This window comes from Lissotriton helveticus, chromosome 4_2 (assembly GCF_964261635.1).
Source record: "Lissotriton helveticus chromosome 4_2, aLisHel1.1, whole genome shotgun sequence".
Lineage (NCBI taxonomy): Eukaryota > Metazoa > Chordata > Amphibia > Caudata > Salamandridae > Lissotriton > Lissotriton helveticus.
In genome coordinates, this window is record NC_136064.1 from 111006305 (window position 1) to 111026341 (window position 20037).

Below are 20037 nucleotides of genomic sequence, written 5' to 3' on the forward strand. Positions count from 1 at the left end.
CAAACACAACAAAACATAGCATAGCATAAGAAAGCATAGCATAGCAAACCATAGCATAGCATAACAACACAAAACATAGGATAGCAAACAAAACATAGGATAGCAAAACATAGCATAGCATACAGCATCACTCAGCACCACCACAGCATCACTCAGGGGCACCACAACATCACTATGCGCTACCACAGCATCACTGAACGCCACAGCATCACTCGTCGCCACCACAACACCACTCAGCGCCACCACAGCATCAATCTGTGCAACCATTCAACAACTGGTTCAAATATGTTCTCTCAATGTTTCAAGCTTTATTACAAATGTCACAAAAAGATGCTAATATTTCACTTCTGTTCTTGGATTTTTGTCACAATAAAATACACTAACATAATCTTCACAAAAGTTATTTACAAAACTTTAAGCTATTGCCATTATAAATTACAATAACTTTTATTTAAGTATTAATTATTATAAAAATTAAAAGCCATTGTTATTTGTAATATCAATACATGGAAGTCACGTAAATACAACACATATTGCATTACAAATGCTATAGGTGTCACATTTCCAAAAATTATAACTATTGGCACTGTAAATGACAAAGCTATTAATTTCGCTATTTTCAAAAACAAAACATAAATAAAATATTTATCATTTACCCTACCAATAGCTCAAACTTTCCTATTGCGAGACCTATTGCATTGCAAATGCTTGTTTTATGAGTAGGGGTCTCAGTAGGTTCCTGCGGTCTTGCTGCAGCTCTTTACAGATGGTAATGAGATGTACGATGTTTTCCTCATGGGTTCCACACAGGCGACAGTTTGCTGGTTTTGGGGGTCGTAGCCAAGGGGTCATATGGTCCGCTGAGGGTAATACTCCTAATCGTAATTTTTGGAATGATTCTTTTGTTTTTTTGGTGAAGCTGGTCAGAAGATATGCCTGTGGTGTGAGTTTGTTGTAGGTTTGTACTGTCAGCCAGCCATGTGCTCGCTCCGTTAGTGAGGCTTTGTCTTGTAGGAGGGATTCTTTCCTAACAGTATTGTTTGCAGCTTTTTTTAAACCTGCCAGGCTCCCTTGCAGATCCCATAGTTGTCTCGCCCCCAGTTGTTTTATTGCATCGTCCAGAAAGAGTCTTGCTGGGCCGTTGTCTTTGCTTTGTAGATCTTTCCAGAGGAGTGCGTTGAGGGAGTTTGCTTCCCCTCTGCTTATTTTGTGCCAGGTCTTAAGGTATGCTCCCCTGCGAGCAAGCTCTTCCTTAACCTGCCCAAATTCGAGTCGGATCTGCGCCGGAGAAGTGTATCTCCGGAGACCAAACATCATCCGCATTGCTCTTGTAATTACTCCTTCTAAGGTTCCGGTATCCCTGCCTCTCAATGCTTCGCTACCATATGTAATGGATGGTATCAGTTTGGCTTGGATCAGTTTTAGGAGTGGGGTAAAGCTTGGGCCTATGATCTTATTTTTCAAGTTCCTTAGAGATACAGCTGTCATTAAGCCTCTCTTTTTTATCTCCTCACATTGCGGTTTGAAGCTCCCCCTATGGTCAATAGTCACTCCCAAGTAACGATATTTGTTTGTGACTTCCAATATATTTTTATCCAGGTTCCAACTGAATGTTGGCTTCTTCTTGCGATAGTATGTTATATTATACTGTGTCGTTTATACAGTATCCTGGTATGGTGCGGTGTCATATGTTATGTTATACTGTGTTGTTTATACAGTATCATGGGATGGTGCAGTATTGTATGTTATAATATACTGTGTCCTTTATACTATAACATGGGATGGTGCGGTGTCGTATGTTATGTTATACTATGTAGTTTATACTGTATCCTGGAATGGTGCAGTGTTGTATGTTATGTTATACTGTGTTGTTTATACTGTAACATGGGATGGTGCGGTGTCGTATGTTGTGTTATACTGTTTCGTTTATACTATATCTTCTGATGGTGCGGTGTCGTGTGTTGTGTTATACTGTGTCGTTTATACAGTATCCTGGAATGGTGCGGTGTCGTATGTTGTGTTATACTGTTTCGTTTATACTATATCTTCTGATGGTGCTGTGTTGTATGTTATGTTATACTGTGTCGTTTATACAGTATCCTGGAATGGTGCGGTGTCGTATGTTATGTTATACTGTTTCGTTTATACTATATCTTCGGATGGTGCTGTGTTGTATGTTATGTTATACTGTGTTGTTTATACTGTATCCTGGTATGGTGTGGTGTCGTATGTTATGTTATACTGTGTCATTTATATATATCATGGGATGGTGCTGTGTTGTACGTTATGTTATACTGTGTCATTTATACTGTATCCTGGAATGGTGCGGTGTCGTATGTTATGTTATACTGTGTCGTTTATACTGTATCCTGGTATGGTGTGGTGTCGTATGTTATGTTATACTGTGTCATTTATACTGTATCCTGGGATGGTGTGGTGTCGTATGTTATGTTATACTGTGTCGTTTATACAGTATCCTGGAATGGTGCGGTGTCGTATGTTATGTTATACTGTTTCGTTTATACTATATCTTCGGATGGTGCTGTGTTGTATGTTATGTTATACTGCGTTGTTTATACTGTATCCTGGGATGGTGCGGTGTCGTATGTTATGTTATACTGTGTCATTTATATATATCATGGGATGGTGCTGTGTTGTACGTTATGTTATACTGTGTCATTTATACTGTATCCTGGAATGGTGCGGTGTCGTATGTTATGTTATACTGTTTCGTTTATACTATATCTTCTGATGGTGCTGTGTTGTACGTTATGTTATACTGTGTCATTTATACTGTATCCTGGAATGGTGCGGTGTCGTATGTTATGTTATACTGTTTCGTTTATACTATATCTTCTGATGGTGCTGTGTTGTACGTTATGTTATACTGTGTCATTTATATATATCATGGGATGGTGCGGTGTCGTATGTTATGTTATACTGTGTCATTTATATATATCATGGGATGGTGCTGTGTTGTACGTTATGTTATACTGTGTCATTTATACTGTATCCTGGAATGGTGCGGTGTCGTATGTTATGTTATACTGTTTCGTTTATACTGTATCCTGGAATGGTGCGGTGTAGTATGTTATGTTATACTGTGTCATTTATATATATCATGGGATGGTGCTGTGTTGTACGTTATGTTATACTGTGTCATTTATATATATCCTGGGATGGTGCGGTGTCGTATGTTATGTTATACTGTTTCGTTTATACTATATTTTCTGATGGTGCTGTGTTGTATGTTATGTTATACTGTGTCGTTTATACTGTATCCTGGAATGGTGCGGTGTCGTATGTTATGTTATACTGTTTCGTTTATACTATATCTTCTGATGGTGCTGTGTTGTACGTTATGTTATACTGTGTCATTTATACTGTATCCTGGAATGGTGCGGTGTCGTATGTTATGTTATACTGTTTCGTTTATACTATATCTTCTGATGGTGCTGTGTTGTATGTTATGTTATACTGCGTTGTTTATGCTGTATCCTGGGATGGTGCGGTGTCGTATGTTATGTTATACTGTGTCATTTATATATATCATGGGATGGTGCTGTGTTGTACGTTATGTTATACTGTGTCATTTATACTGTATCCTGGAATGGTGCGGTGTCGTATGTTATGTTATACTGTTTCGTTTATACTGTATCCTGGAATGGTGCGGTGTAGTATGTTATGTTATACTGTGTCATTTATATATATCATGGGATGGTGCTGTGTTGTACGTTATGTTATACTGTGTCATTTATACTGTATCCTGGGATGGTGCGGTGTCGTATGTTATGTTATACTGTGTCATTTATATATATCATGGGATGGTGCTGTGTTGTACGTTATGTTATACTGTGTCATTTATACTGTATCCTGGAATGGTGCGGTGTCGTATGTTATGTTATACTGTTTCGTTTATACTATATTTTCTGATGGTGCTGTGTTGTATGTTATGTTATACTGTGTCGTTTATACTGTATCCTGGAATGGTGTGGTGTCATATGTTATGTTATACTGTGTCGTTTATACTATATCTTCTGATGGTGCGGTGTTATATGTTATGTCATTCTGTGACGCTTCTACTACATCTTGGGATCATGCTGGTTCTTATGGTGCACAATGACAATTTGTGTTGCGTTATCTTGCATAGTGCTTTACTAGTGCATGGTTTGTAATGTATGGTTTGTCGTGCTGTAGCGTGTTATATTGTGCTGTGGCACTGAATACTATGGTATGTATGGCATGGTATCCTATGTCCTACTGAGCTCTGACATGGGAGCTCTGACATGGGAGCACTGTAAGTTGTGGTGTAGTCGGGTGTATGCTATTCAGTGGTGTAAACCCTTTAGATGCTGCTGTGCCATGCATTGAGTCTATGTAATGTTATTCTGAGGCGTGGCGTGGCACATATGGTATTTTGTGCTGTGCCATAGGTGTATGTTGTGGTATGCTGTGGTGTAGTGTATTGTTTTGTGCCATGCTGTGGCCTGGCCTGGCACGTATAATATGTTGTGCTGTGCAATGGTTGTATGTGATAGTATGGTGTGTTATAGTGGGTTGTTTTGTGCTGTGGTTTGCATTGGGTGAATAGTGTGTTGCAGTGTAGTATTGCATGTCTGCTGTGCCCATCCATGGAGTGTATGTTATGCTATGGTATGTTGTGTTGTAGTGTGCTATTTTATACTGTGCTGTGTCTTGACATGGGGTGAATGGTAGGTTGTGCTGTGCCATGATAGTTTGTGATGGTGTGTTGTGGTGTATTGTTATTTTCTGCTGTGGTTTGCATTGGGTGGTTGGTGTGTTTCAGTGTAGTATTGTATGTTGTGCGGTGCCCTGCCAAGGTGTGTATCAATCAATCAGGGAATTATAAGCGCGCTACTCAACCGTGAGGGTCTCATGGCGCTGGGGGGGGATGGGGGAGCCGCTCCGGTCGAAGAGCCAGGTCTTGAGGGTCTTCCTGAAGATGTGCAGGGTGGGGGCGCGTCTGATGTTGATCGGTAGCTCGTTCCAGGTCTTGGCCGAGATGTAGGAGAAGGTTCTTCCACCCTTTCTTGCTCTGCGGATGCGCGGGGGTTCGGCGAGGGCGGCGGATCAGAGGTTCCTCTTGGGTACGTGGAAGGCGATTCTGTCATTGAGATATTGGAGTCCAGTGTTGTGGAGGCATTTGTGGGCGTGGGTGAGTATCTTGAAGGTTACTCTCTTCTCAACGGGGAGCCAGTGGAGGTTACGCAGGTGCCGGGTGATGTGTTCATGTCGACGAGTCTGGCTGCTGTGTTATGTTATGTTATGTTATGTTAAAAAAAATTATATAGCGCAACTAACACCTGAAGGTTTCTTGGCGCTTGTGCTGAGGGAGCGGAGAAAAAGTGAGGGGACAAGACTAATTATAGGCCTCGGTAAACAAAAAGGTTTTAAGGAGGGATCTGAACCTAGTGTAAGGGGAAGACAGCCTTAGAGGGAGGGGAAGGGCATTCCAGAAAGAAGGAGCTAAAAATGAGAACCTAAGGCCACCGTGTTTCTTCCTCTTAAATCTTGGGACTGACAGTAGAGCCAGCTGAGACGAGCGAAGGCTACGTGAGGGGACATAGGGGTGAAGGAGAGAAGAAATGAAAGAAGGGCCTCCACCTGCAAGGGATTTGAAGATTATACAACCCATTTTAAACTTGCAGCGCGCAGTGACCGGAAGCCAATGAAGACTTTTTAAAAGAGGGCGAACATGTTGATGTCTGGGTTGGCGGAAAATAAGGCGGGCGGCTTGATTTTGGATCTGCTGGAGTCTTTTGGCTTGGTAGTCAGGGATACCTACGTAGATCGCGTTTGCGTAGTCAATTCTTGAGATGACTAGCGCTAACAGAGCCAGGGTGAGGGCCTCGGTGGTAAGGAGGCGGGAGATTTCACGGATCTTCCTGAGCTGAAAGTGGCTAGAAGACACTACCGCGCTAATCTGGGGTTTCATTGAAAGGTTGCTGCTGATGATAACCCCCAAACTTTTAGCTGAATTCACTGGGCAAGGGGGACTGCCCAGACTTGCCGGCCAGAAAGATGATTGCCAGGAGTTAGAGGGTCCCCCGACAAGAACCAGCTCGGTCTTGTCGGGGTTGAGCTTAAAATGATTTGAGCTCATCCAGTCACTAATGAAACAGAGGGTAGTTTGAAAAGTAGAGATTGATTGATCCGAGGGGTCGATGGTGAAGACCAGTTGAATGTCATCCGCGTAATTAAACGCGGTGACATTCAACCTTCGGAGGGAGCGGATCAAGGGAGCGGATCAAGGGAGCCAAGTATAAGTTAAAAAGGAGTGGGGACAGAGAGGAACCCTGCGGGACGCCGCAAGTCAGCCCAACCTGGTCTGCTGAGAACTGGGACAGTCTGACTGCTTGTTGGCAGTTAGACAGGAAAGAGTGAACCCAGTCAAGAGCGGTGCCCTGGATGCCGGCCTCTCTGACACGGTCGACAAGGATGCCATGGTCGACCGTGTCAAAGGCGGCCGACAAATCCAGAAGCACCAGGGCCTGACAGATGTTAGTGTCGGCCCCTCTACGCAGTTCCTCCATAACAGAGAGTATGACTGCCTCTGTGGAGTGCGCAGGTCTGAACCCAGCTTGCTGGGAGTCCAGAAAACAAGATTCCTCAATAAAAGAGCTGAGGGTGTTGGTAACATGTGACTCCAGTACCTTACTGAGGAAAGGAAGGAGAGATATGGGGCGAAAGTTGCTCATAATCGAAGGGTCTGCCGAGGGTTTCTTTAGAATGGCCACCACCTCTGCCTACTTAAATGAGCAAGGGACCTCACCCATGGCAAGAGAGTTGTTCAAAAGGGCCAGGGGGGGTTCGGGGCAGGCAGTGTAGGCTTCGCGGATAACTGTAGAGGGGCAACAGTCGCTGGGTGAACCAGAGGAGACTTTGCGTAGGAGGGCAAGAAAGCCTTCCTTCGAGATGAGGTGAATCTGGGTTACGGTGTGGGATTCTGGTAAGGGACAATGAACAACAGGTTGAGGGAGGGTAAGGGAGGCTTGAGTGGGGATACTGTTTTTAATCTTAATTATTTTGTTTTTTTTTTTTTTTTTTTTTTTTTTTTTATTTTTCAAAGGCAGAGGAAGAACAAAATACAAAGATGGAGCAAGGTACAGTAATAACAGAAATAAGACAAAACTAATAAGGCAATAAACAGCAGTAACAAAATTCGAAACAAAATTCAAACCAATACAATTCACAATACTGTCACTTTGGATTATAAACATAATTAAATTAAATCCAATTATCAATGGGAAGCCATAGCTTCCTAGCAAATTGCTTTTTTTTTCCGTCCTTTCAATTTATAAACTGCATTATCCATTCGGTAAATATCTAATAGTTTACCTAACCATTGTTCAAATGAAGGTGGATCAGCGTCTAGCCATCTTGAAGTTATACAAAAGCGGTAGATGGACATTCCAATAAAAAGAAAATACTCTTGATCAACGGATTAATTATTTTGTTGATGAAGAATTGGTTGAGAGAGTCACAAAGTGACTGGGAAGGGAGAGGTGCAATAGTAACTCTTTCAGGGTTGGATAGCTCCTCGACTATTGAGAAGATGTCCTTAGATTTATTGTCTGAGTCCAGGATTTTATTGGAGAAGTACAGAGTCTTGGCTGAGGAGATGGCTAGCTTATACTCTTTGAGCAGGGTGGAGAATGTCAATTTGGTATCAGGAGAGTAGCCCCGGCGCCATCGTCTTTCGGCCTGCCCGAGTTTCAAAGCTTTGAGATCCTCAGTGAACCACCTTTGGGCGTCATGGCGGCGCCTGGCTCTGACCAGTTTTAGAGGTGCCACGGAGTCGGAGGCAGAAGTGAGCCAGCAGGTCAAGCCCTGGGCTTGAGAGTCAATAGATCCAGTGCTGGGGGGGACAGATGTGCTAAGAAGGGAGGTGAATTTGCTCAGGTCCGCCCTGTTCCAGTTACGAGCGGAAAAATTGGTTTCTAAGACATTAATAACAGGGGGAGGCATAGCTAGAGTGAAAGTGATCATGGAATGATCTGACCAGAGACAAGGAAGGATAAGGGGGGTAGAAATGTCCAGACAAGAGGTCCAAACCTGGTCCAGGATATGGCCCTTAATGTGGGTGGGTGAATGTATGTGCTGAGAACAGTTCAGACCCAACATGAGATCAGAAAAGGCAAAAGAACATGGGGTTTCATGAGCGTCGGAGGGCCAATAGTTAAAGTCGCTCGGCATGGGGTGGGTGGTGTGTTGTGGGGTGGCTCGGGATGGGCTGGGTGGTGTGTTGTGGGGTGGCTCGGGATGGGGTGGGTGGTGTGTTGTGCCGTGGCTCGGGATGGGGTGGGTGGTGTGTTGTGCCGTGGCTTGGCATGGGGTGGGTGGTGTGTTGTGCCGTGGCTTGGCATGGGGTGGGTGGTGTATTGTGCCCTGCCATGGGCGCACGTTAGCTGTCCTGCAGTGTGTACGTGTGGCCCCCTCCCCCTGGCCTCTCAGGGGCGTGTGTGGAGTGCAGTGGCCCCCTCACCTCCCTGGAGCCCCTCCCCCCCAAGGTCTCCCTGGCAACCCCCGGGCCCTCTCTGGCGCGCAGTGACGCGGGTGGCACAAAGGGCGCTGGGGGTGTGTCTCTCCATTGAGGGGCTCGGCGGTAATGAACTCTGCTCGGAAGCCGGGGTTCAGGGGGGAGAAGGGGGGGCTCAGGGCAGACTTTGCGCTCTGGGGCGGGGGGCGTGTGATGCTCGTGCCGCCCTCCTCGTTCTCCACTCACTAGCCCTGGCCACCTAAAGTGACAGTGGCTCCCATGAGTGCCCCCCCTCCCCCGCCCCCTGTGCTCTTAGCGCCTCGACAGGGCCATAAAGGCGCTATAATGCAATTCCAGTGCCTGGGCGGGGTACATGGTTCTCCTCCTTCAAAGACACTTCCAAAGTTAATTCACACCCTCTCTATTAACTGAAGGAAGACCTTTTAGTATAGAAAATTTCTATTCTCCATGACTATGGGAGTGCCTTCCCAGTGTGTTCTGCCATTGATTGCAGTATTACCCTTCTAACTGTGTTTGGTACTCGTTTGTAACCTGCACACGTCACTTTTCTCTTGTAACACACTCTTTGCTCCTCTGACATTTTGTTTGCTTTTGATACTTGCACAAGTGCCACCATTGCCTACGTAACGTTTGCTCTTGTGTTTGAGTGTCCTCCATTTATTGCAGTATTTTACCTCTACTGGTACTTTGTAGGCTTTTGTAACCTGCACACTTGTCACTTTTTCCTCCTGTGATGCACCGTTTGCTCCTCTTGTGTTTTGTTTGCTCACAATTGTCACTTTTGCATCATATAATTTAATGTTTGCTTTTGTAATTTGTTCACTTGTAATGTTCTCTTGTGTCCGTTCTGTTCCTATTATGAAGCGCTGACACCTTCGGGTAAAGTCCGCGCGAGAGAAAAACGCATCAAATAAAATAAAATAAATAAATAAAGTCGGAACATTAACCTAATGCCAGTCTCTAGGGCTGTAAATCATGTTTATAGGGCGGTGGGGGTTGGGGGGGATGGCTAAGTTATTGGGGCTGTTCTAGTGGCGTTCGGTACATTGTAAGGCACAGGAATGGGCTGTAGGAGTCCTTCGTAGGGGGGGGGGGGGGGGGGCACTGCTGTACACACCCCCCGAGAGTCCGAGGAAAGCCCGGCGCCCCCTCCTGTCCTGAACATGTGTACACACAAAGTGCTGGGGAGCTGTGACACTTGACATACAGCCCGCCCCTGTGTGCAGGGGAATGCCAGCCTGTTGGCATCAATAAACATATTTAAGGGGTGTCCTCACCCATAACTTGACCCTTGTCGACCCCCCGCACTGGAGTAAGATGGTTCACACCAGTGGACTCAACCAAAAAGGGGTGGCAAACACCAGCATGCGGCCGAAGGGAGTTAAGTAAATAAATAAATAAATAAAATGAATTACATTGTGCGCGCTGCATCACCATTTGGCGACCCACTACCATCTCTATGCGGATGACACTCAAATCTACCTCAAGGTGTCTTCACCTCATGATCTCTCACTACTCAACTCTACTCTCAACTCCATTCACAACTGGATGTTCGTTCACCAACTCATTCTCAATTCCTCCAAAACTGAATTCCTCCTCCTTTCTACCTCTCTCTCTCGTCCTCCCGTTCAATCCTGGATGGATCGGCTGAATTTACTCAACAATAAACCCATCATTGTCGACTGCGCTAAATCCCTAGGTGTCATACTTGACAAAAGACTCGACCTAATCTCCCACATCAACTCCATTGCCAAGAACACACGATACCAGCTGCGCCTTCTGTGGGGGATTCGTTGGTTCTACCCGGAGAAAGACCTAAAAACCTTGGTACAATCGCTGGTTCTCTCCAGACTGGATTATTGTAATTCTCGTCTGACGGGCCGACCCAAATCCCACCTCTCCCCTCTCAAATCCGTCCTCCACTCAGCAGCTCGCTTCATTACAGGGTCCAAACAAAGCGAGCACATTACTCCTATCCTGTCCTCTCTTCGATGGCTTCCCATCGAGGCAAGATCTATTTACAAAACTGCTTGCATCACCCACAAAGCCTTGCACACTTCCGCCCCTCGCTAACTGGCGAATAAACTGAAATTGTCTGGAGGCTCGAGACCTTCTCACAATGCGAAACGTTTCTGCTTGAACCTCCCTCCGAAAGATCGATGGCGCAATCCTTCGCAGGTAATGCAGTGAGAATCTGAATCTGGAATATGGAAATCGCTCCCTCCATTTCTCCGTACCACCAGCTCCATCCGGATCTTCAAAGCTGACCTCAAATCTCTTCTCTTCCAAAGACACTCTCAGAACTAATACCCTCATTCTCAGTCCCCTCTAGGAAGCTCGCTCTTCATTGTAAATTTGTAAAAAACTAATTCTGTAAATTCCTCACCCTTGCTTGCTGTGTTGATATTGTGTTTGTGTACCTTACCTTTTTAGTCTCCTGTTTATCTTTGTCATGTTCTATTGTGTAACACTTTTCTCATGTCATGTAACTGGTCCTATTGTGAAGCGCTCTGACACCTTCGGGTAATGTCCGTGCTATTTAAAAATGCACAAAATAAAATAAAATAAATAAAAACATCAGCCCATGTGTCCACCAAAACATTTCACAATGGCCTGTTGGGCCCACCGTTCTGGCAACGCTCTCTTGGCGGGATGGCCAGTTCGAGCCAGTGGGCTGTGGCATAGCAGTACTTCAGGCTGGCTTGTGTGCCTCTTATAGCACCGCGTGTTAGCATAGCGTTACTTCAGGCTGGCTTGTGTGCCTCTTATAGCGCCTCGTGTTAGCATAGCGTTACTTATGGGTGGCTTGTGAACCTCTTATTGCGCCTTGTGTTAACATAGCGTTACTTCAGGGTGGCTCGTGAACCTGTTATAGCTTATAGCGCCGCGTGTTAGCATAGCGTTACTTCAGGCTGGCTTGTCTGCCTCTTATAGCGCCGCATGTTAGCATAGCGTTACTTCTGGGTGGCTCGTGAACCTCTTATAGCGCCTTGTGTTAACATAGCGTTACTTCAGGGTGTCATATATAGGTATGAAGTCAACCAGTCAGGAAGCATCGATGGGGGGTCTTGTAGAAAATTTGGGGCAAAAGTTGAGGACAATGATAGACTGTCAACGTACCTTTAAAGGTTTTTTAACCCGCAGGAAAACTGTTTGTCAACTGTCGCATTTCAAGTAACAAAGTCAAAAAACGGGGGGAGGTAAAGGGATATGCTAGGTCCACCCTCCTGTCGCAATAGTAAACCTACAAAATCCGAGATGTCGGATAAGGAATCTAGCAGAGAAAGGGAAGGGATTTTCGCTCAGTCTGAGCCGGAAAATCTGCGAGGAAGGAAAAATATGACATGCTTCACCATAGGGGCCATCTCAACCCGCTGCGGATTGAGGCGTGCTACGACTTGCGATGTTACGTAGGAGCACTATATAGTGAGGAACTATGTGTAGTGCAGTGGTGTTTTGGAGTGGAGTGAGTTAAAAGTATTTAACTAGTGAGCGAAAAAACTTTATTCTGGCTCCAAGTCGGTATGTTAAAAATGAGGTGGGTTTCTAGGAGGCCTAGCTATAATGAGTTAGGGGTCCCTAGTAAACGTCAACATGTTCCGAGCCTCCCCAAAGCTCTTCTTCAGGACAAACACAGGGCCCAGCCCTGTGTGTACCACTCCAAATGTGACCTAAAGTGAGGTAAAGTGAAATCAAGAAATTACGCTGCAACTAATAAGCAGGCGTTAATAATACATACGATAAACATTAGTCACGTAGTATCTGCGAAATAGAAATAAGAACAGTGTTATCAGTGACAGCCCCCCCAAATGGGGCAGGTAAGTATAAAACGCAAACACAAGTTGCTCCTCCATGGTGTTTGCCAAAATGCAGCATTCTCGTGTTTCGCCATGCTAGCTTTCAAGAAAAAACAGACCGCTTGCTATTAATGAAAAACATAACGCTGCGGTTCCAGTGCGTGGTATTAAAAACATGTACTCCTCGTGACAGTACAAAAGACAATACGAACAATACATAACAGAATATTATAAAACACAGAGAATGACATACTCATTACGAAGCAAAATTGTGCTTCATGGTTTTGAGGGTGTGAGGGGGTTTGCCCTCGAACTCTGAAACGGAGAAAAAAGTGTGGTTAATTGTAGGGGTGGGCGGAATATGCATAATCGGCTTACGCAAATCTCCGCAAAACGGTAAAAAATCTCCGCGAACACGCAGAATTTCCGCGAACACGCGGAATTGCTTGTTTGTGATGCTTTTTTACTGTTCGCAATCCCTGTTTGCGTGCTCGGTGGGAAATATCTCGCGAACACGCATTTTGAGAACGCGAAGTCACAGAACGCATAATTTTGGGCACTTCCCGCGGAACGCAAAATTACCCAAATTCCACAAATTCCGTGAGCAGAACGGAATTTACCCCGTCAGGCCTAGTTAATTGCCTTTTTCATTCGAGAAACTCCATAATGCTTAGGGGAAAAAAACGGGGATTGCTGTGGATGGTACCGCAGTCCGCCCGGTTTTTGATCGTCTCCTGCAAAGAAACGTGACTTACTTGTTAAATTCTCCTCTCAGTCAAAATATATGTAGGAAGTGTTTCCGCTCAGCCATGCTGTGAAGACTAGAGCGGAAACCTTCACAAGATGGCCGCCGGTAAATAGCTAATGTAAATGGCCCTCTTAGTGGTGGGAACAATTATTGGTGACTAATGCGCGTTCAATGTCCCTGGCACCTTCACCCTCTCACCCCTGTCCTCTTCTCTCCTCACAGGTCTCCCTCCTGGACCCCAAGCGCTGCATGAACATCGGCATATTCCTCAAGCAGTTTAAGAGGTAAGGTATAGCGCTACACACAGAATGTGAACAAATGCAAACATCCCTGCATCATCATGGGTTAGAGCCTGCTGCCGAGGGCTCTACTGGTGGTTAAAGGCACTGATCCGCAGTTATAGGCCTGAGCTGCAGGCGAAGTCGTGTAACAAGGGAGAGGGCCTTTAAAACCCAGTATAGCCTGAGGCAAAAGGGCTATAACACATAATCAGGGTAGAACGGAGAAACAGGAAGACAAACCTTGGAATGTTTGCTCCGCAGGCCTTTATCAGCCATTATTATCCCCTGAGCCACATCAATGTATTCATTTGAGTTCCCAGCATTCTTGTGTTCTAATATAGCCTTATAGCCCCCTGTAGTGGACTGTACCAGCCATTAAAGGCCCGCTCCAGCATCGAAGGCCCGAGCCACAGGTGAGGTCGCATAACGAGGGATAGGGCCTTTAACAAACAGTATAGCCTGAGGCAGAAGGGCTTTAACACATAAGGTGGAATGTTCTAAATGAAAAACAGAGAAACAGGAAGACAAACCTTGGAATGTTAGCTCAGAGGGCCTATATCAGCCATTATTAGCCCTGAGCCACAACATTGCATTCAGGCGAGTTCTCCCCATTCCAGTGCTCTAATTATTGTTACCCAAATCAATACTACTCATTTTATTGATCCCAGAAGGATGAAACGCTGGATGGACTTGCAGAGGTGCTAACCTGTGGTCATGAAGTGAAACGCAGATTTCTGGAGTCGGTGCATTCGTTTTCGAGACCCACCGTCTTCACTCTCCCCTGACAGTGGCCTAAAGGCGCTAGTAGAATTGATCGAGAGCAGTGGTCGAAGCGGGCGGGATCTGACGTGCCCATACGTTTTTTAACTTAAGTAAAACAGCCCCCCTACGTTTTACGAAAAGGCACACGCCCTTGGATGGTTAAAGCTTCAGCTGCAGTGTGAGTCGAGGAGTCTTCTGTGCCCTGAGACCGAGAGAGGGGCAGACAGCTAAACAAACCTTCCTGCCAGGGTGCCTGCTGCTTGAAAGAAATGTAAATGTGTGCAAAGGGTCAATATGAAAATCTAAAGGCGCTTGGAGGCCGGTATTGGCTTTAATTGATGAAATCACTTGAAGCTTTATGATGATAGTAGTACTCTTTTGATTGGTATTGAGTGGTATTGCAAAGGAACCCGCTGTGCTGTGAAGTGTTTGCTTTTAAAGGGCTGTTATAGTTGCACTACATACAGTCTGGGTATTACTAAAATCAATATTTTGGAAGCACGTTTTTTAACTTAAAACATCTTTGGAGATTTTGTAGCAGCATAGCTTATACTGTGTGTAATGCAGGTATAAAATAATGACTTACATGTTCACAGTGCTTTCTCTCCCAGACTGGGACCTCGGAGCACTATACACACACGTCACTATTCTCCGCTGCACCAATCTGAATTTGGTTCTGTGGCTCTCTGGTTACTGACGCAGACCTCTGTAGTGCACTAACTAACTGGGGTTTCTTAATACACTACAGTGCACTTCCCTCTGGTAAACTTAACTTGGATTTATTTCTCATTAAAGTTCTGTGCTTTTTTATTTGAAGTTACCTTTGAGGCCCACGCTAAATCGGTTGTTGGCGCCTGTTTCGGGCTCAGAAGCCTCACTCCTATCCTCAGCTTCTTTGACTCTAGCACCCGACAAATCATCATTCTGGCCGTAAATCTGTCCCGGTTCGACTACTGCAGTATCCTGTACGTGGGAACCAATAGGTCAGTTATTAGAAGAGTCCAGCGGGCCCGAAAAGCTGCGGCCAGGCTGCTATTTCCCCTTTCCAAATCGTGCTCTGTCTCCGCTCCACGTCATAAATTGCATTGATTCCCAGTGGAGAAGTGCGTACACTTTAAGACCGTGAGTGTCGCTCATAAGATCTTGTTCTCACAGGGTATCCCATCGGGTCTGATCGTATACTCCGTTATCGACCCTACGCTTCTTATGTTCAGGGATCTTAATTCGGCCACTATCCCTCGAGCGGGAGGAGGTTCTTTTCGTGCAAGGCCCGGCTCTCCGGAACGCTTTACCCCTTTCCATCAGGAACTGTTGCACGGATTCTGCTTATGCACAGAACTATGCGCAGGAAAGCAGGACCTCAGTGAATTGTGGTGGACCAAAAAAATCTCACCTCAGAACCCCTATCCGACTAGCATCAGTGTCTCATTAGCGCTCCGTCCTAGAGCGAAGCTTCCAATGATTAGACAACCCAGAACATGTGACTTAGGTTACTGTCAGGAATGGTGGGAATCAAGAACACTCTTTCGTTTTTATTCTTACACCAGTCCACAACATGGGTAAAAAGAGACACGGAAAAGTTTAAAATGTTTATTTTTAACTATGTGCTCTAAGATGCAGTATTTTGGCTAATATAAGCAGGCATATGATTAAAAATAATACAATCAGCATTGTTACAATTCCATAAAACACAAAGGGAGAAATCATGTTACAATGACAGTGGAAACGGGTCGTATAGCGCCTTGTGAACCACCCTCCCCTGCTAGGAACTAGGTTTTATAATAATAGAAGGTCTCTTAGGCTTCAATGGGGAACCCCATACCTCCAAGATCAGCAGAGGTGAAACATCTCAGGATCAGCAACGCTCTCTGTCTCTGGAACGGATATTCTTCCAAGTGCCCAAATCATGCATGCAGTGCAATATCAAAGCACTAGGATTTCAGTTGAGTGCAGCTGAGTGCGTGTTATGTCTAGAGCGTCGGCCGATCAACCTGAATCACAGCATACATTGTTATGGTGACCTTGAAGACTCCTCCACGCAGTGTACAGACTAAGGTCGCGGTGTAAGTCTAGGGATGTGGAAAGCAGACCGTTCTCAGGTGAAGAAATTCAAGCAGTTTAACTTACAACAACAGTTACATGAAGTGTCTTGTGCAAAAGCTGCAAAGTGGCAAAATGGCATTTAAACTTCCAATAAGCTTCTGCTAACATAGCAATGTGTGCAAGCAAGTCTCTGTCTTCAATACAGAACATTGAGAACCCTGTGCAGCTCAGGAAACCCCTGAAGGCCTGGCTCCTTTCCATCTGGCATTCCTTCTTCCCTGTCCCCTCTGTCAGCCGGTAAAGATTGTGCAACTACCCCATGTCTAGTGCTGGGAAGCCTTGCTGTTGGAGCAGCTGTGCACTTTATAAACTCTATAGCATAACACTTTACACTGCCCAGATGCCCGCAGTGTCCTCCCGCTGCCTGCCCGGGGGTTTCTTGGGTACGAAGGGGAGAGCTGGCCTGGCTGTGTGCAGCGATAAGACTTCCTTTCTGGCTCAGCAAGGCTGAGAGCCTGGGTCCCTGCCCAAGATCACAGGAAGTGTAGCCTCAGAGTGCCTTGTATTATGATATCGTCAGTGTACAAGGCGACCTTAGCCTGCCAACCCCGCTGTCCTGTCCGAGTGCTTACTCATGCGAAGGGGCAGCGGTGGACCTGGCTGGTGCTGTGCTTGGAGCCTGCAGACTCCCTGCTACGGGCAAAGATGGTTGGATCAAGAACTGAAACCAACATCCGAGCATTACACTTTCACCAAATACCAGGACATGATTCATCCAACAGAGATCGGCAGTCAGGGTGAAGATGAGCCCTATGCACGTGTGAGCACTGGCAGTGTTGGCTTCTCCTGCACAAGATGACCCCATTGGCCAGCCACAGTTAGATCCAACAGCTGCCGGACCCTATTGGGCCGCCATATTTAGATCCAACAGCTGCCTGACCCCGTTCCGCAGCCACAGCTAGATCCAGCAGCTGCCTGACCCCGTTGCGCAGCCACAGTTAGATCCAGCAGTTGCCTGACCCCGTTGCGCAGCCACAGTTAGATCCAGCAGCTGCCTGACCCCGTTGCGCAGCCACAGTTAGATCCAGCAGCTGCCTGACCCCGTTGCGCAGCCACAGTTAGATCCAGCAGCTGCCTGACCCCGTTGCGCAGCCACAGTTAGATCCAGCAGCTGCTTGACCCCGTTGCGCAGCCGCAGTTAGATCCAACAGCTGCCTGACCCCATTGGACAGCCACAGCTAGATCCAGCAGCTGCCTGACCCCGTTGCGCAGCCACAGTTAGATCTAGCAGCTGCCTGACCCTGTTGCGCAGCCACAGTTAGATCCAGCAGCTGCCTGACCCCATTGGGCCGCCATATTTCGATCCAGCAGCTGCCTGACCCGGATTGGCTTGTCTTGGTGCGCACGAGCCAGTAGTGTACAATGGCTGCCGGCCTCTAGTTATCTTGGTGCACACGAGTCATTAACACGCGATGGCTGCTGGGACCTGGTTGTCCTGGTGCGCACAATGATTGTCATTTAGTCAACAACGTGCAGCCAATAGTGTCAATGGGCTGCGAGGGTCTAGTTCTCTTCGAGTTTGGGGTCAGACAACTCTCACTACCTGTTCTGGACTTGGAGTCTCCTTACCTCTCTCAGAGACTCGCCTCTTTCAGACTCTCTACCTCTGTCCTAGCCTTTCTGCCTCTATGAGGCACTCTCTACCTCTGTCCTAGCCTTTCTGCCTCTCTGAGGCACTCACTACCTCTGCCCTAGCCTCTCTGCCTCTCTGAGGCACTCACTACCTCTGTCCTAGCCTCTCTGCCTCTCTGAGGCACTCACTACATCTGTCCTAGCCTCTCTGCCTCTCTGAGGCACTCACTACCTCTGTCCTAGCCTCTCTGCCTCTCTGAGGCACTGTCTACCTCTGTCCTAGCCTCTCTGAGGCACTCTACCTCTGTCCTAGCCTTTCTGCCTCTCTGAGGCACTCTCTACCTCTGTCCTAGCCTTTCTGCCTCTCTGAGGCACTCACTACCTCTGCCCTAGCCTCTCTGCCTTTTTGAGGCACTGTCTACCTCTGCCCTAGCCTCTCTGAGGCACTCTACCTCTGTCCTAGCCTTTCTGCCTCTCTGAGGCACTCTCTACCTCTGTCCTAGCCTTTCTGCCTCTCTGAGGCACTCTCTACCTCTGCCCTAGACTCTCTGCCTCTCTGAGGCACTCTCTACCTCTGTCCTTGCCTCTCTGAGGCACTCTCTACCTCTGTCCTAGCCTCTCTGAGGCACTCTACCTCTGTCCTAGCCTTTCTGAGGCACTCTCTACCTCTGTCCTAGACTCTCTGCCTCTCTGAGGCACTCTCTACCTCTGTCCTTGCCTCTCTGAGGCACTCTCTACCTCCGTCCTAGACTCTCTGCCTCTCTGAGGCACTCTCTATCTCTGTCCTTGCCTCTCTGAGGCACTCTCTACCTCTGTCCTAGCCTCCCTGCCTCACTGAGGCACTCTCTAACTCTATCCTAGCCGTTCTGCCTCTCTGAGGCACTCTCTACCTCTGTCCTAGCCTTTCTGCCTCTCTGAGGCACTCTCTACCTCTGCCCTAGACTCTCTGCCTCTCTGAGGCACTCTCTACCTCTGTCCTTGCCTCTCTGAGGCACTCTCTACCTCTGTCCTAGCCTCTCTGAGGCACTCTACCTCTGTCCTAGCCTTTCTGAGGCACTCTCTACCTCTGTCCTAGACTCTCTGCCTCTCTGAGGCACTCTCTACCTCTGTCCTTGCCTCTCTGAGGCACTCTCTACCTCCGTCCTAGACTCTCTGCCTCTCTGAGGCACTCTCTATCTCTGTCCTTGCCTCTCTGAGGCACTCTCTACCTCTGTCCTAGCCTCCCTGCCTCACTGAGGCACTCTCTAACTCTATCCTAGCCGTTCTGCCTCTCTGAGGCACTCTCTACCTCTGTCCTAGCCTTTCTGCCTCTCTGAGGCACTCTCTACCTCTGTCCTAGACTCTCTGCCTCTCTGAGGCACTCTCTACCTCTGTCCTTGCCTCTCTGAGGCACTCTCTACCTCTGTCCTTGCCTCTCTGAGGCACTCTCTACCTCCGTCCTAGACTCTCTGCCTCTCTGAGGCACTCTACCTCTATCCTAGCCGTTCTGCCTCTCTGAGGCACTCTCTACCTCTGTCCTAGACTCTCTGCTTCTCTGAGGCACTCTCTACCTCTGCCCTAGCCTCTCTGCCTCTCTGAGGCACTCACTACCTCTGTCCTAGCCTCTCTGAGGCACTCACTACCTCTGTCCTAGCCTCTCTGAGGCACTCACTACCTCTGTTCTGGCCTCTCTGCCTCTCTGAGGCACTGTCTACCTCTGTCCTAGCCTCTCTGAGGCACTCTACCTCTGTCCTAGCCTTTCTGCCTCTCTGGGGCACTCTCTACCTCTGTCCTAGCCTTTCTGCCTCTCTGAGGCACTCTCTACCTCTGTCCTTGCCTCTCTGAGGCACTCTCTACCTCTGTCCTAGACTCTCTGCCTCTCTGAGGCACTCTCTACCTCTCTTCAAGACTCTGCTTCTCCAAGAGAATCTCTGAGCCTCAGCGCCTCTCTGAGACTCCACCTCTCTTACAGATATCTCACTCCTCTCTGAAACTCCTCATGTGTCCGAGACTCTACCTCTTGCAGAGCCTCTCCACCCCTCTCTCAGAGCCTCTCTGCTACTCCCAGAGACTCTCTATCTGTCTCAGAGCCTCTCTGCCTATCCAAGAGCCTCTCTACCCCTCTGTCAGAGACTCTCGACCTCTCTCTGAGCCTCTCCCCCTCTCAAGGAGAATCTGTACCCCTCTCTAAGAGACTCTCTGCCTCTCTCCGACCCTCTATTCCTCTCTAAGAAACTCTCTGCCTGTCTCACAGCCTCTCTACCTCTCCAAGAG

The 20037-nt window shown here is 47.1% G+C and overlaps 1 protein-coding gene across 1 annotated transcript in view; it reads left to right on the forward strand.

Moving 5' to 3' along the window:
• The window catches only part of LOC144752239 (uncharacterized), a 212306-nt gene that overhangs the window by 66490 nt on the left and 125779 nt on the right, over nt 1–20037 (forward strand). Inside the window, exon 3 of the mRNA XM_078640238.1 lies at nt 13289–13350. Within this exon, the coding sequence (XP_078496364.1) occupies nt 13289–13350 (62 nt within the window). The remainder of the gene's footprint in view (nt 1–13288; nt 13351–20037) is intronic.